This window comes from Vidua macroura, chromosome 38 (assembly GCF_024509145.1).
Source record: "Vidua macroura isolate BioBank_ID:100142 chromosome 38, ASM2450914v1, whole genome shotgun sequence".
Lineage (NCBI taxonomy): Eukaryota > Metazoa > Chordata > Aves > Passeriformes > Viduidae > Vidua > Vidua macroura.
In genome coordinates this window covers 1048020-1064437 of record NC_071608.1, presented here as the reverse complement: position 1 = coordinate 1064437, position 16418 = coordinate 1048020, and the positions used below count along the sequence as shown (strand labels likewise).

Below are 16418 nucleotides of genomic sequence, written 5' to 3'. Positions count from 1 at the left end.
CAGATTGGGGTGCCCTTACTGGGGATAAATGAGACCAGTTTGGGGACAAATGGGACCCAAAATGGGGGCAAATAGGAGTGAATTTGGGTTCCACGGACCTGAATTGGTTCTGTACGGGGCAATGACCCCGATTTAGGGCCCAGACCCCGATTTAGGGCCTGCTGTCCCCTGCAGTGTCACGGGGTGGTGGCAGCGCCGTCACGTGGCCCCAGTGGCCCCAGCGCTGCCGGGCCCAGCCCAGGAAGGGGAAGTTGGGGTTTGGGGCCTTTTGGGGACTCTGGGGGTGCCACCGAGGTGCCACCAAGGTGCCACCGCCATGTCTCTGCCCTCGGTGTACGGGGACAAACTGGCTGAGAAGCTGATGCTGCTCAACGAGCGCGGCCGGGGGGTCCTCGTGCGCGTCTACAACCTCAAAAAGGTCTGGGGAGGGTCCTGGGGGAACACCCTGGGGACACCCGGGGGTCCCCAACACCCCCCCGGCCCATGGGCAGCAGCCGAGGGGACCGGGGGAAGAGAGGGATGGGGGGATTTGGGGATCTGGGGAGGGGGGAGAGTCCAGGAAGGGTTTTAGGGGGGTTTGGGGGGGACCCTGGTCAGGGGGAATTTTGGGGGGATTTTGGGGCGATCTGAGGAGGGGGAGGCCTCAGTTTTGGGAGGGTTTTGGGGGCTCCCAGCCTTAAGTGGGAATCTGGGGGTCCCAGCCTGGGGAGGGTTGGGGTAGGGTGGGGTTTTTGAGGTGTCCCAGCCCCGGGAGGGGTTTGGGGGGGATCTGAGGGTGGGGGGGTCTCAGTTTTGGGTTTTTTTTTGGGGTGTCCCAGCCCCCAGGGGGGATTTTGGGCTCATTTCGGGGGGTTCTGACGCGGGGGTCCCCCAGACGTGCTCGGACCCCCGCACGCGGCCGCCCTTCCTCGGGGACAAGGCCATGGAGGCCTCGGCCAAGTTCATCCAGAAGAAATTCCCGCACCTGGACGTGCGGAGCAGCACCGTGAGCCGCTGTCCCCGTGTCCCCACTGTCCCCACCCCCGTGTCCCTGTGTCCCCACTGTCCCCTCCCCACCCTTGAGTCCCCACTTTCCCATGTCCCCATGTCCCCACTGTCCCCGTGTCCCCCTCCCTGTGTCCCTGCTGTCCCCATGTCCCCACTGTCCCCACTGTCCCCGCGTCCCCAGTGTCCCCATGTCCCCACTGTCCCTACTGTCCCCACATCCCCACTGTCCCCACCCCTATCTCCCCACCCCCTGTGGGATGTGCCACCCCACCCTGCGTGTCCCCTCTGTCACCCATCTCTGTGTGTCCCCTTTGTCACCTCACCCTGGGTGTCCCCTTTTCTCACCCCTCCCTGCTGTCCCCCTGTGCCACCCACGGCGCTGTCCCCGTGTCCCCTGCAGCAGCAGCTGGGCCCGGTGCACAGGGACAGAGGGGACATCGTGCGGGTGCTGGCACCGTTCTACCAAACCTTCCTGGATGTGCTGGAGTTCCGGGTGAGCCGGGAGGGGACACCAGGGACAGGGGGGACACGGGGGACAGAGGGGACAGGGGGACAGAGGGGACAAAGGGGACAGGGAGATACTGGGGACAGGGGGGACATCAGGGACAGGGGGGATGGGGGAGACATGGGGGGCAGAGGGGGCAATAGGGACAGGGGACACGGGGGACACTGGGGACTCTGGGGACAAGGGGGATGAGGGGACACGGGGGACAGGGGGGACACGGGGGACCGAGGGACAGGGGGACACCGGGGCCAGGGGGGTCAGAGGGCATGGGGGACACGGGGGACTCTGGGGATAAGGGGGATAGGGGGGGTCACTCAGAGCCGACAACACGGGGGACATGGGGGACACAGGGGATAGGCAGTGTCCCTCAGAGCCGGTGACAAAGGGTACAGGAGGACACAGGGGATAGGCAGTGTCCCTCAGAGCCGGTGACACGGCGGTGACCCGGCGGTGACACGCGGCGCTGTCCCCTCGTCCCCAGGACCACGTGTACGAGCTGCTCAACACCATCGACGCCAGCCAGTGCTTCTTCGACATCGTGAGTGCCACCCCCGCGGCTGCCACCGCGCCGTGCCGTGTCCCCCCGCTGTCGCCGCGCCCTCACGCTGTCCCCTCCCCGCCAGCACATCAACCACGACCTCACCAAGGGCTACCTGGACCTGGTTGTCACCTACGTGTCGCTGGTGCTGCTGCTGGCGCGCACCGAGGAGCGGCGCCTGCTGCTGGGGCTCTACCACTGCGCGCACGAGATGTGCCACGGCGCCAGGTGCCACCCCCGCTGTCCCCAGGCTGTCCCCAGGGCTGTGTCCCCAGCGGGGCTGTCCTCAATGCTGTGTTTGTGGGGTTGTACCCGTGCTGGCGCTGCCTGGGGGTGTCCCCATTGTGTCCCCAAGGCTTGGTTTGTCCTGGGGGTGTCCCCAGTGTGTCCCAAATGATGGGGTCAGCCCCGGGGCTGTCCTCAGTGCTGGAACCAGCCCCAGGGCTGTCCCCAGCATGTCCCCAACGTGTCCCCAACATGTCCCCAGTGTGTCTCCAATGCCGGAACCAGCCCCAGGGCTGTCCCCAACGTGTCCCCAACACTGGAACCAGCCCCGGGGCTGTCCCCAGCATGTCCCCAACGTGTCCCCAACGCCATGTCCCCACAGCGAGCCCGGCTTCGCCCGCCTGGCGCAGATGGTGCTGGAGTACGAGCACCCCCTGAAGAAGCTGCCCGAGGAGTTCGGGCCCCACACCAAGGTGGGTCGGGGGTCCCGGTGCCCAGCAGGGCCACCGCGGGTGGCCGGGCCGGTGTCCCCAGCGCTGGCTGTCCCCAGGCCGTGAGCAGCGCGCTGCTGTCCCTGCGGGCCCCGTTTGCGCGGCGCTGCCGGGACGCGGAGTTGTGGCGGCAGGAGCAGCTGCTGAGCCTGCTGGGACCCGCGGGGGACATGCTGAGCCCGGCCACGAGTGACAGCGTGAGTGGCACGGGGACATGCATGGGGATACGGGGACATGCAGGGGACATGGGGACATGGGGACATGCTGAGCCCGGCCACGAGTGACAGCGTGAGTGGCACGGGGACATGCATGGGGACACGGGGACATGCAGGGGACATGGGGACATGGGGACATGCTGAACCCGGCCACGAGTGACAGTGTGAGTGACACGGGGACAGGGCATGGGGACACGGGGAGATGCAGGGGACATGGGGACATGGGGACATGCTGAACCCGGCCACGAGTGACAGTGTGAGTGACACGGGGACAGGGCATGGGGACACGGGGAGATGCAGGGGACATGGGGACAGGGCATGGGGACCTGGGGACATGCTGAGCCCGGCCACGAGAGACAGCGTGAGTGACACGGGGACATGCATGGGGACACGGAGAGAGGGCATGGGGACATGGGGACATGCAGGGGACATGCTGAGCCCGGCCACGAGTGACAGCGTGAGTGGCACTGGGACAGGGCATGGGGACATGGGGACATGCAGGGGACATGGGGAAATGCTGAGCCTGGCCATGAGTGACAGTGTGAGTGGCACGGGGATGGGGACATGGGGACATGGTATGGGACATGGGACACAGGGACACTGCCACAGGGACGCTGTGCCACGGGCTCTGGGGGGGTCACAGCAGGCTGGGGATGGTGACACGGGGACTCAGGCCCTGGGGGGGTCAGGGGACAGTGGCGTGGTGGCACTGCTGTCCCCAGATGGCCTGTGAGTACCTGTCCCTGGAGGTGATGGAGCGCTGGATCATCTGTGAGTGCTGGCACCGCCCAGGTGTCCCCAACCCCTCCCGGACAGTGTCCCCAACTTCTGGCACCCATTTTGGGGTCCCTGATGGGGGGAGGTGTCCCCATTTTGGGGTCCCTGACAGGGGGATGTCCCGTTTTGGGGTCCCTGGTGCCCATTTTGGGGTCCCTGGTGTCCCTGATGGGGGTGTGTCCTGTTTTGGGGTCCCTGGTGCCCATTTTGTGGTCTCTGGTGTCCCTGACGGGGGTGTGTCCCATTTTGGGGTCCCGGATGGGGGGAATGTCCCCATTTCGAGGTCTCTGGTGCAGGGTGTCCCATTTCGGGGTCCCTGCTGCGGTGCCCCCACCCCTGGTGCCCATTTTGAGGTCTCTGGTGTCCTTGATTGGGGGATGTCCCCATTTTGGGGTCCCTAATGGGTGGGGGGATGTCCCCATTTTGGGGTCCCTGGTGTCCTTGATGGGGGGATGTCCCCGTTTTGGGGTCCCTGATGGGGGGCTGTCCCCATTTCGGGGTCCCTGGTGCCTCTTTCGGGGTCCCTGGTGCCGATTTTGGGGTCCCTGGTGCCCGTTTTGGGGTCCCTGGTGCCCATTTCGGGGTCCCTGGTACCCGTTTTGGGGTCCCTGACGCGGTGCCCCCAGTGGGGTTCCTGGTGTGCCCGGGGGCCCTGGCTGCCCCCCCGTGCCAGGAGCTGTGGCGCCAGGCCCTGCGCGGGTCCCTCGTTGTCACCCTGGTGCGCGACGAGGCCATCGCGGTGCACAAGGTCACCGAGGAGCTGCTGGGGGGACAGAAGGGGGTGAGCGGGGACACCGGGGGTGGCACTGCCGGGGAGTGACAGTGGGGACATCGGGGGGTGACAGTGGGGACACCGGGGGTGGCACTGCCGGGGGGGGAGGGTGACAATGGGGACACCGGGGGCGGGGGGGCGTGACAATGGGCACACCGGGGGTGGCACTGTCCGGGGAGGGGGGTGACGGTGGGGACACCGGGGGGTGACAATGAGGACACCGAGGGGGGGGGTGACAATGGACACACCGGGGGGTGCCAGGGGCTGGGGGCTTCGCTGGGGACTCTGGGGGGTGCCAGGCTGGGGCTGGGGGCTGGGGGGGCGCCCGGGGGTGCCCGGGGGTCGCGCAGGGCGGTGCCCGGTGCCAGGTGTCCCTCGCCAGCTTCGGAAAGCGCGTGGCCGACGTCAAGGAGTGCCGGGAGCACGCGGCGGCTCACAGGTCCGGGGGGGTCCCGGGGGTTTGGGGGGGTCCTGGGAATTTGGGGGGCTGCGAGGTCCCAGAGCACCCCAAAACCGGGGGGGGTCCCCGGGGGGGGTCTCTGTCTCATTTTGTCCTGCACCGCCCCCCCCGCCTTTGCCACACCCGCTGTCCCCTGGGGGTGCCCGGGGGGTCTCGGGGGGCTTGGGGTGCACGGGGGGGGTCCCTTGGGTGACCCTGGCCATGACCACCCCTTGTCCCCCCATCCTGACCCCCCCAAATCCCCTCAACCCTCCCCCATCCCCATGGGGTCACCCCTGGATCCTGCGGGGGGTTCTGCCCCCTCCCCCCCGTCCCCTCCTGTCCCCTCGACCCCCCCCGACCCCCGCGGCCCCCAGGGCCCCCCCAAACCCCCCGTGCCCCCCCAGCCCGGCGCTGCACCGCGGCCGCCGCTCCTTCCTGCGCGGGGCCGTGCGGGAGCTGGCGGCGCTGCTGGAGGATCAGCCCGGGCTGCTGGGACCCAAGGTGGGCGTTCGGGGGGGTTCGGGGCTGCGGGGGGCAATTTGGGAAATTTTGGGGGGTTTGGGGAGATTTGAGGAGAATTTGGGGAGATTTTGGGGGATTTGGGGGGGGTTTAGGGGGGATTTTGGGGGATTTGGGGGGGTTCGGGAAGATTTTGGGGGGATTTGGGGAGATTTGGGGGAGGATTTTGGAGATTTGGGGGAGTTTAGAGGGGATTTGAAAGATTTTGGGGGATTTGGGAGATTTTGGGGGAGATTTTGGGGACATTTGAGAGAATTTTGGGGAGCTTTGGGGAGATTTTGGGGGCATTTGGGGGGAATTTTGGGAGATTTGGGGGGATTCTGGGGAAGTTTGGGGGAGATTTTGGGGGGTCTCGACCCCCTGTCAGTCCCCGTCCCCCCCAGGCCCTGCTGGTGTTCGTGGCGCTGTCGCTGTGTCGCGACGAGGTGAGCTGGCTGTCGCGACATGCCGAGCACGTGACCAAGAGCAAGAGCCCCGAGGACTTCAGCGACAGGTGGGAACAGGAGGGGACAGGAGGGGACAGGAGGGGACAGGAGGGGACATGGGGGACAGGAGGGGACATGGGGGGCAGGGGGACAGGAGGGGACAGAGGGGACAGGAGGGGACAGGAGGGGACAGAGGGGACAGGGAGGGGACAGGAGGGGACGGGGGGGCACTCGCAGGGTTTGGGTGGGCTCAGGAGCTTTTTGGGGGTGTTCGGGGGGCACTGGGGGAGGCTCAGGAATTTTGGGGGGTTCAGGAATTTTTGGGTGATTCGAGGGGCACTGGGGGGGGTTCAGGGGCGTCCTTGTGGGGCTCTGGGGGGTTCAGGAGTTTCGGGGTGATCAGGGGGGACACTGGGCAGGGGCTCAGGAGTTTTGGGGGGGTTCAGGAATTTTGGGGTGATTCAGGGGGGCACTGGGTGGGGCTCAGGAATTTCGGGGGGACACTGGGAGGAGTTTCAGGGATTCGGGGGGACACTGGGGTGGGCTCAGGAGTTTCGGGGTGATCGGGGGGGGACACTGGGAAGGGGCTCAGGAGTTTGGGGGGGTTCAGGAATTTCGGGGGGACACTGAGGGGGTTTCAGGGATTCGGGGGGACACTGGGGTGGGCTCAGGAGTTTCGGGGTGATCCGGGGAGCACTGGGGGGGGGTTCAGGAATTTCGGGATAATTCGGGGGGGCACTGGGTGGGGTTCAGGAGTTTCGGGGTGATCCGGGGGGGTCACAGCTGTATCCCGGGGGGGGTCTCTGACCGTGTCCCCCGGCGCAGCCGCATCGCGGAGCTGCTGTTCCTGCTGGAGCAGCTGCGGGCGCTGGTGCGGCGGCACCTGCGGCTCCTGCGCCGCTACCACCGGCACTTCCTGGCCCGCTTCGACGCCCTCGTGCTCAGCGACGTCATCCAGGTACCCCGGGGGGCGTGGCCCTGTCCCCTGAGCCCCCTCCGGGCTGTCGCTGTCCCCTGAGGCCGCCCTGTCCCCGCAGAACCTCTCGGTGTGTCCCGAGGAGGAGTCCGTGATCCTCTCGTCCTTCGTCAGCTCCCTCTCGGCTCTCTCGGCCAAGGAAGGTGCGGGTTCGTCACCTCCCAGCCCGGATTGTCCCCTCCCAGCTCGGGATGTCCCCTCCCAGCTCGGATTGTCCCCTCCCAGCTCGGGATGTCCCCTCCCAGCTCGGATTGCCACCTCCCAGTCTGAAATGTCCCCTCCCTGCCCGGATTGTCCCATCTCAGCCCGGATTGTCCCCTCCCGGCCCAAATGTCCCCTCACGTGTCGCCGGTGCCACCCTAGCTCCGTGTCCCCGCTGTCCCGGGAGCTCCGGGACAATCCCGGGCACCCCGAAGGGTGGTGGCTCCAGAGGGGTCCCCTGTGGTGGCACTGCCGCCCCCAGCGCTGTCCCCGTGTCCCCGCAGTCGATGACCAGGAGCAGTTTGACTTCACCGCGCTGCGCCTGGACTGGTTCCGGCTCCAGGTGGTGGCACTGTCCCTGTCCCCATGTCCCTGTCCTGTCCCTGTCCCCGTCCCTGTCCTGTCCCTGCCCCTGTCCCTGCTGTCCCCATCCTTGACCCCTGACCCTGTCCTGGTCCCCATTGCTGTCCCCATGTCCCCACTGTCCCTGTCCCCCTGTCCCCTGACCCTGTCCTGCTGTCCCCACAGCTGTCCCCACTGCTGTCCCCCTGTCCCCTAACCATGTCCCCATACCATATCCCCCTGTCCTGCTGTCCCCATGTCCCTTGTCCCCATGTCCCCTAACCATGTCTCCTGTCCCCGTCCCTGTCCTGCTGTCCCCATATCCCCATGTCCCCATGTCCCCATGTCCCCTAACAATGTCCCCATGTCCTCTGACCCTGTCCCCCTGTCCCCCTGTCCCGCTGTCCCCGTCCCCGTCCCTGTCCCCAGGTGTACACCAGCGTGGCCAAGGCGCCGCTGCCGCTGTGCTCGCACGGGGACGTGGGCCGTGCCATGAGCCTGGTGGTGTTCCACACGCGCCTGCTGGACCGGCCCGAGGAGCTGCTGGACGAGACCTCCGACCTGTCCCACCTCTGGTGAGCCCCTGACACCCCCTTTTCCCACCCCTGCACCCCCTTTCCACCCCTGCACCCCCTTTTCCCACTCCTGTACCCCCTTCTCCATCCCTGCACCCCCTTTCCCACCCTTTTCCCACCCCATATCCCATTTTTCTGCCCTTTTCCCATCCCACACTGCTTTTCCCACCCCTTTCCCCCTCACCCCCTCCATCCCTACTCCTTTCCCCCCTCACCCCCACCCCATCCCCCCTCTCCCTGCCCCTTTCCCCACCCCATTCCCCATTCCCCACCCCATACCCCTTTCCCCATCACCCCACACCCTGACCCCGCTGTCCCTGACCCCACTGTCCCTGACCCTGCTGTCCCTGACCCCACACCCCTGACCCCGCTGTCCCTGACCCCACTGTCCCTGACCCCACTGTCCCTGACCCCACACCCCTGACCCCACACCCCGACCCTGCTGTCCCTGACCCCACACCCTGACCCCGCTGTCCCTGACCCCGCTGTCCCTGACCCCATACCCCTGGCCCCACACCCTGACCCCGCTGTCTGGCCGCAGTTTCCACGCGCGTTCCCTGGAGCGGATGTTCTCGGCGACACTGGACGAGCCGTCCATGCTGCGCTTCGCCATCGCCTTCCCCCTGCTCTGCGCCCACTTCTCGCGCTGCCCGCACCCCATGTGCCCCGAGGAGGTGGGTGACACCCTGGGGGGTGGGGGTCTGGGGGGCTCCCCGGCCCCGTCCCTGGCTCTGAGGGGTCCCGGTGTCTCCTCCCAGTACCCCCAGCTGGAGGAGGCGGCGCTGGGGCTCTGCCACAAGTTCCTGGAGGAGCTGGCGCGGGTGGGCAGCACCTGCGTCCTGGACGCCTGCGCCGAGCAGCACAACCTGAGCCAGCAGGTCTGGGGGGGTCTGGGGGGGTCTGGGACTTTTGGGGGCTCTGGGACCTTTGGGGGGCTTGGGGGAGTCTGGGGGATCTGCGACTTTTGGAGGGATTGGTGATACTTGGGGCCTTCAGGACTTTTGGGGTCTTGGTGGCCTTTTGGGTCTCTGGGGCCTTTGGGGACTCGGTGGCCTTTGGGGTCTCCAGGACCTTTGGGGATTTCAGGACCTTTGGGGTCTTGGTGGCCTTTGGGGTCTCTGGGGCCTCTGTAGGCTTGGTGGCCTTTGGGACCTTCAGGACCTTTGGGGGCTCCAGGACCTTTGGGGGTTTCAGGACCTTTGGGGTCTTGGTGGCCTTTGGAGTCTCCAGGACCTTTGGGGATATCAGGACCTTTGGGGTCTTGGTGGCCTTTGGGGTCTCTGGGGCCTCTGTAGGCTTGGTGGCCTTTGGGACCTTCAGGACCTTTGGGGGCTCCAGCATCTTTGGGGGTTCAGTGGCCTTTGGGGTCTTCACATCTTCAAGATCCCCTTGGCTTTTGGGGTCTCCACCACCTTGAGGTCTCTATCAACTTGAGGATCTCTGTGGCCTTTGGGGTCTCCAGAACCTCTGGGGTCTCTGTGGCCACTGGGGTCTCCGTGGCCTCTCTTTGCCCTCATCCCCCTGTCCCCACCAAACCCTTGGGATGGGGAAGTTCCTCCATAGGGACCAAACCTGGCAGGGCGTCCCTTGACCCAGCCCTGGGGGACGGTGTCCTGTGGTCATGGTGGCCCCGTTTGGGGTGTCCCCATGTCCTCACGACCCCGTCCCTATGTCCCCATGACCCTGTCCCCGCCCCGCAGCTGCTGCCCAAGCACTGTGCGGCCACCATCAGCAGAGCCCGCGTCAAGAAAACCCCGAAGCAGCTGCCCCGCAAGGGGGACCCCCAAAGGGACAAACCGGGGACAGAGAGCCAGCGGCGGGACCGGACCCTGACCACCAAGTGAGCGTCACCCAGGGGAGGGATTGTCCCCACGGGGTCACGGTTCTGGGGACTTCAGTGGTCTCCAGAACCTCTGGGGGCTTGGTGGCCTTTGGGGGCTTCAGGAGCTCACCTGAAGCTACCAGAGCTTGGGTGTGGAGTGGGGACACGGTGTGATTGTCCCCACTGGACACGGATTGTCCCCACTGCGATTGCCCCCCAGCATGGACAAGCTGCACCTGACCCTGTCCGAGCTGTCCCTGAGCCTCAACCACGTCCCCAACTTCACCGTCTTCGGGCACACGGTGACACCGGCCGAGTACCTGAGCAGCCACCTGGAGATGCGCCTGACCAGGTGGGGACACGCCGGGGACGCGCGGGGCCGAGGGGACGACGCGGCGCATCCCTCACCGCCCCCGTGTCCCCGCAGGGCCATTGTGGCCATGGCCGGCTACAGCCAGGCCACGCAGGAGGTGGCCCGGCCCTCGGAGGTGCTGGCTGGGCTGGTGGCCTACATGGGGCTGGTGCAGCGGCTGGGACAGTTGGTGGCCCTGGACACGGGGCGGCTGCTGCGCGCCGTGCTGCTGCAGCAGAGCCACCCCCGCGACGCCAGCGGGCAGCCCACGCTGACCGCCATCTACACGGACTGGTCAGTGCCACCACGGGGAGGGGACACGGGGATGGGGTGGTCAGGGTCACCCATGGTGGGGGACATGGCGATAGGGTGGTCAGGGTCACCCATGGTGGGGGACATGGGGACGGGGTGGTCAGGGTCACCTAAAGGGGCTGGGGACACGGGGATGGGGTGGTGGCAGCAGGGACATGGGCGTGGGGGTGGGGGTGGCAGCAGGGTGATGGTGCTGTGGGGTCATGGTGACAGTGCCATGGGTGCCACTGCCATGGGTGCCACTGCTGAGGGTGGCACTGCCAAGGGTGCCACTGCCATGGGTGCCACTGCCATGGGTGACCGTGCCACGTCCCCACAGGTACCTGGAGGCCCTGCTGCGCCAGGCCAGCACCGGCGCCGTGCTCCTGTCCCCTGCCCTCCAGGCCTTCACCACGGTGCCCCGCGAGGAGCAGCCCCCGTTCAGCGCCGCTGAGTTCTCCGACATCTCAGGTGGGTTTGGGGGGCTCGGGGGGGGCTGTCACCCCCTGTCCCCCCCGGGTCCCCACCCTGTCCCCTCCCGCACCGCAGAGATGCGGGCGCTGGCCGAGCTCATCGGGCCCTACGGGATGCGGTTCCTGAGTGAGAACCTGATGTGGCACGTGGGGTCCCAGGTGACCGAGCTGAAGGTACTGCGGGGCTGGGGCAGGGGACACAGGACAGGGCTGGGACAGGGAGAGGGGACACAGGACAAGGGCTGGGACAGGGGACACAAGACAGGGGCTGGGACAGGGACAGGGACAGGGGACAGGGGCTGGGACAAGGCTCAGAGCACTGGGGAGGGGGGAAAGGGCCTGGGGCAGGGGACAGGAGACACAGGACAGGGGCTGGGGACAGGGGACAGGGGACAGAGGACAGGGGACAAGGGCTGATGCTGGTGGCACCATGATAGGGCAGGCAGGGCCACCCTGGTGCCACCCCAACCCCGTCCCTGCCCATCCCTTGGGCTCAGCAGGAGGGTTGGAGGTGCCAGGTCCCGCTGTGTCCCCCAGTGTCCCCCAGTGTCCTCTAGTGTCCCCATGTCCCCACAGAAGCTGGTGGCTGAGAACATGGACACGCTGGTGCAGCTGCGCTGCTGCAGGGTCGAGCAGAGGCCGGCGCTGCTGCCCCGCCTAAGCTGTGAGTGTCACACGCAGGGGGTGTCACCCACACGGGGGTGTCACACACACATACAGGGGGTGTCACACACATGGGGGTGTCACACACACACACAGGGAGTGTCACACACACACACAGGGGTGTCACACACACAGGGGTGTCACACACACACACAGGGGGTGTCACATGCATGGGGGTGTCACACACACGGGGGTGTCACACACACGGGGGTGTCACACACACACACAGGGGGTGTCACACACACAGGGGGTGTCACACACACACACAGGGGTGTCACACACACAGGGGTGTCACACACACACACAGGGGGTGTCATACGCATGGGGGTGTCACACACATGGGGGTGTCACACACACGGGGGTGTCACACACACACACAGGGGGTGTCACACACACATACAGGGGGTGTCACACGCAGGGGGTGTCACCCACACGGGGGTGTCACACACACATACAGGGGGTGTCACACACATGGGGGTGTCACACACACACACAGGGGTGTCACACACACACACAGGGGTGTCACACACACAGGGGTGTCACACACACACACAGGGGGTGTCACATGCATGGGGGTGTCACACACACGGGGGTGTCACACACACGGGGGTGTCACACACACATACAGGGGGTGTCATACGCATGGGGTGTCACACACACAGGGGTGTCACACACATACACAGGGGTGTCACACGCATGGAGGTGTCACACACACGCACAGGGGGTGTCACCCACACAAGGGTGTCACCCACACACACAGGGGTGTCACACACATGGGGGTGTCACACACACGCACAGGGGGTGTCACCCACACAGGGGTGTCACACACATACACAGGGGTGTCACACACATGGGGGTGTCACTCACACAAGGGTGTCACACGTGTCACCACACTGTCCCTCGCGTGTCCCCGCAGCGGCCGAGAACGTCCTGAAGCGCATGACCATCATCGGGGAGATCCTGAGCTTCCGTGCCATGGCCCAGCAGGGCCTCAGGGAGGTGGGACCCCCCCGAACCCAACCCGGGGCACCCCCAGACACTGGGACCCCTGGGAGCCCCCTGAGACCCCCAGCCCCCCCATTTAGGGACACAGGACCCCTCTGGGACCCCCATTTGGGGACACAGGACCCCCCCCATTTGGGGACACAGGACCCCCCTGTTTAGGGACACAGGACCTCTATTTGGGGACACAAGACCCCCCTGGGACCCCTATTTGGGGACCCATCCCCCATTTGGGGACACAGGACCCCTCTGGGACCCCCATCTGGGGACACAGGACCCCCGTGACGCCCCGGACCCCCCCAGGTGTTCTCCCAGCACTGCCCCTTCCTGATGGGCCCCATCGAGTGCCTGGTGGACGTGGTGACCCCCGACACCGACATCCAGGTGGGGACAGGGACACGGGGTGGGGGGGTGGTGGGGGTGGCACCACGTGACACCGCGTGTCCCCCTGTCCCCCCGTGTCCCCAGGACACCCTGAGCATCTTCGAGCTGGCCTCGGCCGCGGGGATCCCGTGCGAGGTGGACCCGGCGCTGGTAACCGCCCTGGCCAGCAACAGGACAGGTGCGGGGGGGCTCTGGGGGCGCTGCGGGGTGGTGGCGCTGTCACCCGGGTGGCGCTGTCACCGCGCTGTCCCCTGCCCCTGCAGAGGGCTCGTCCCCCGAGGAGGATTACAAGGTGTCCTGCCTGCTGCTGGTGTTCGTGGCCGTGTCCCTGCCCCTGCTGGCCGCTGACCCCGCGTCCCTCTACAGCCCCGAGCTGGACGGTGAGGGCTGGCCCCGTGTCACTGTGTCCCTGTGTCCCCTGTCACTGTGTCACTGTGTCCTCGTGTCCCCGTGTCACTGTGTCCCTGTGTCCCCTGTCACTGTGTCCCCTGTCACTGTGTCACTGTGTCCCCGTGTCACTGTGTCCCTGTGTCCCTGTGTCCCCTGTCACTGTGTCCCCGTGCCCCCTGTCACTGTGTCCCATGTCCCCTGTCACTGTGTCCCCTGTCCCCTCTACAGCCCCAAGCTGGATGGGGAAGGCTGGCCCCATGTCCCTGTGCCACTGTGTCCCCTGTCCCCTCTACAGCCCTGAGCTGGATGGTGAGGGCTGGCCCTGTGTCCCTGTGTCACTGTGTCACTGTGTCCCCTGTCACTGTGTCCCCGTGCCCCTGTGTCCCTGTGTGTGTCACTGTGTCCCCACGTCCCCATGCTGGCAGTTCTCACTGTCCCATTGTCACAGCAGAGGGTTTGGTGGCACGGGGGAGGACACCGGGACTGCCACCAAGGCAGGTGGCACAGTGGAGACTGGGTTGTCCCCAACCCTCCTGTGTCCCCAACACCCTCCTTTCTCCTCAAACCTTTCCGTGTCCCCAACCCCTTCCCATGTCCCCAACCTTCCCGAATCCCCAGTCCTCCTACGTCACACCTTTATTGACTCCTGTCCCTGCGGTGTCCCCACGGTGTCCCCAGGCCACCACAACAACGTGCACTGCCTGGCCAAGGCCATCGTGCAGCTCTCGGCCGCGCTCTTCACCGTGCACAGCAAGAACATCGAGACGCACCTGCAGGAGTTCCTGCTGGTGAGCCCGGCCTGGCCTGGCCCTGTCCCCTCCCGGCTGGCCCTGTCCCCAGTGTCCCTGTCCCCTCCCGGCTGGCCTTGTCCCCATTGTCCCCACTGGCCCTGTCCCCTCCCGGCTGGCCCTGTCCCCACTGTCCCCAGTGTCCCCACTGTCCCTGCTGTCCCTGACGGTGGCTGTCCGTGTCCCTGACCCTGCCCGTGTCCCCACTGTCCCTGTCCCTGTCGCTGTCCCTGTCCCCAGCTGGCGTCCGGCAGCCTCCTGCAGCTGGCCCAGGAGCCGGACAAGGCGCGGGCGCGGAACCAGGACTCGATCATGCTGCTGCTGCACATGGTGAGGGCACCTGGGGGCACCTGGGGGGCACCTGGGGGCACCTGGGGGCACCTGGGGACAGCTGGAGACAGCTGGGGGGGTACCTGGGGGCACCCCGGGCGTGTCCCGCTGTCCCCGCGGGTGGGCTCAGGGATGTCCCCGAGTGTTCTCCAGCGGCTCTGGCCTTGTCCAGAGGGGTCTCACCCTCCCCCAGACCCCCCTTGGACACAGCCGGGGGGGTGGGGGGGGGTGTCATGCCCCCCGCCCGCCCCCGGGATTGTCATCCCGGCACGGCTCGAAGCAATTGAAATGTAAATATTTATTTCAAATATTTCAAATATTTCTTTCAAATATTTCAAATATTTCAATCAGAGCCGGGCCGGGAGAGCCGCGGGGGGATCGGCAGGAGTGGGGGGGGGGGTCGGCAGGGAGAAAGGGGGGGTGCTGATGGCTGCCACCCCCACCCCCCAAAAAAAAAGATCGTGGCTGAATCGTCCTTCCTGACGCTGGACATGCTGGAGAGCTGCTTCCCATATGTGCTGCTGCGCAACGCCTTCCGCCAGGTGTGCCGGGACCCCCCCGGCAGGACCCCCCCGCACTGACCGGGACCCCCCGGAGCCCCCCGGACCGCACCGGGATCCCCCCCGCACTGACTGCACCCCTCGGGACCCCCCCCGCACTGAACGCGACCCCCCAGACCCCCTGTGCCGTGCCGGGACCCCCCCGTGTTCCACCCTGAGACCTCCGCGGGACCCCCGTGCCCCTCCCCAAATTCCCCAACTCGCACCCCCAGGACCCCCGACCCCAAAATCCCAAACACTGTCCCCCCAGGACCTCCGTGTCCCCCCGACCCCAAATCCCCCTCCCTGTCCCCCCCAGGATCCCCAAATTCCCCATCCCTTTCCCCCCAAGGACCCCCGTGCCCCTCCCCAAATTCCTTAACCCACCTCCCCCAGGCCCCCCGACCCCAACTCCTGTCCCCCCCCTTCCCTCCCCAAATGCCCCACCCCATCCCCTGCGCCCCCCAAACTGTCCCCTCACGCCCCCCACCTCTGGCTGCCACCACCGTGTCCCCAAATGTCCCCAAATGTCCCCAAATATGCCCAGGTGTCCCCAGGTGTCCCCCCGCTGTCACCGCAGTCACTAAAATCCTCTTTTCACCCCAAATTCACCTCTTGGGAATTTTTGGGGTCCGCAGGCGCCGCCCACCCTGGGACCACCCCGGGACCACCCCGGGACACCCCGGGACCCCCCGGGGACGTTCCAGGGGCTCTGTGGGGGGGGGGTCCTGGGGGTGTCTGGGGGCTCCGGAGGGGTCTGGAGGCTCTGGGGGTGTCCGGAGTGTCCTGGGGGGCTCTGGGGGTGTCCAGGAGGTGTCCTGGGGGTGTCTGGGGGGTCCCCGGGGGCTCTGGAGGCTTGGGGGTGTCCGGGGGTGTCCGGGGGTGTCCGGAATGTCTGAGGGGTGTCCGGGGGGGTGTCCGGGGGTGTCCGGAGGGTCCCATGGCGGGGGGGTCAGGACGCGGCACCCCCGGGATCTCCCCTCGGGATTTTCTCCCCTTTTCAAACCCGCTCTATCCCGGTGGGGCCGTGCCTCAGTTTCCCTCCTCCCTCTCACCGCCGGGGCCGCTTCCAGGGACATTCTGAGCCCCCCCACGCCCCCCCAGGATTTTTTATATTATTTTTCCCGTCTCCTCGTGGTTTCTATTTCCCTCCCGTGCGGCGTTTTGGGACGGGGCGCCGGCGGCCGCGGCTGTTGCCATTCCGCGCACGGCGGCGGCTCCGGGATGAGTCACCGGCAGCGGCGACAGCGCCCCAGGACCCCCCCGCGACCCGGACCACCCCCCAAAAATCCGGGCTTGGGGGGCGCCCAAAACGCGTCCGCCAAAAATCGCGTTAAACAAAAAAACCCCATAGAACAAAACCAAAAACAAAACAAAAAAAACAAGCGACAAAA

At 66.6% G+C, this 16418-nt stretch overlaps 1 protein-coding gene across 1 annotated transcript; it reads left to right on the top strand.

The window, feature by feature from the left end:
- Window positions 1-281: 281 nt before the first annotated feature.
- On the top strand, window positions 282-15617 carry NCKAP1L (NCK associated protein 1 like). The gene is made up of 31 exons (XM_054002269.1): window positions 282-418; window positions 875-985; window positions 1388-1480; window positions 1974-2030; window positions 2116-2258; window positions 2638-2728; window positions 2806-2943; window positions 3684-3732; window positions 4365-4519; window positions 4879-4949; window positions 5357-5453; window positions 5855-5964; window positions 6722-6854; window positions 6934-7015; window positions 7358-7416; window positions 7845-7990; window positions 8532-8664; window positions 8749-8868; window positions 9691-9830; window positions 10033-10164; window positions 10240-10458; window positions 10796-10926; window positions 11005-11102; window positions 11505-11592; window positions 12508-12590; window positions 12897-12977; window positions 13062-13155; window positions 13241-13357; window positions 14046-14155; window positions 14396-14485; window positions 14944-15617. The coding sequence occupies exons 1-31, from the start codon at window positions 317-319 to the stop codon at window positions 15064-15066; spliced, it is 3396 nt and encodes a 1131-aa protein (XP_053858244.1). The 5' UTR covers window positions 282-316; the 3' UTR covers window positions 15067-15617.
- The last annotated feature ends 801 nt before the right edge of the window (window positions 15618-16418 follow it).

Coding starts and splice junctions, on each gene's coding strand:
- NCKAP1L (XM_054002269.1), top strand. CDS start 317: ATGTCTCTGCCCTCGGTGTACGGGGACAAACTGGCTGAGAAGCTGATG. Junction 10,459..10,795: donor ACCGCCATCTACACGGACTG/GTCAGTGCCACC, acceptor ACGTCCCCACAG/GTACCTGGAGGCCCTGCTGC. Junction 14,156..14,395: donor ACCTGCAGGAGTTCCTGCTG/GTGAGCCCGGCC, acceptor CCCTGTCCCCAG/CTGGCGTCCGGCAGCCTCCT.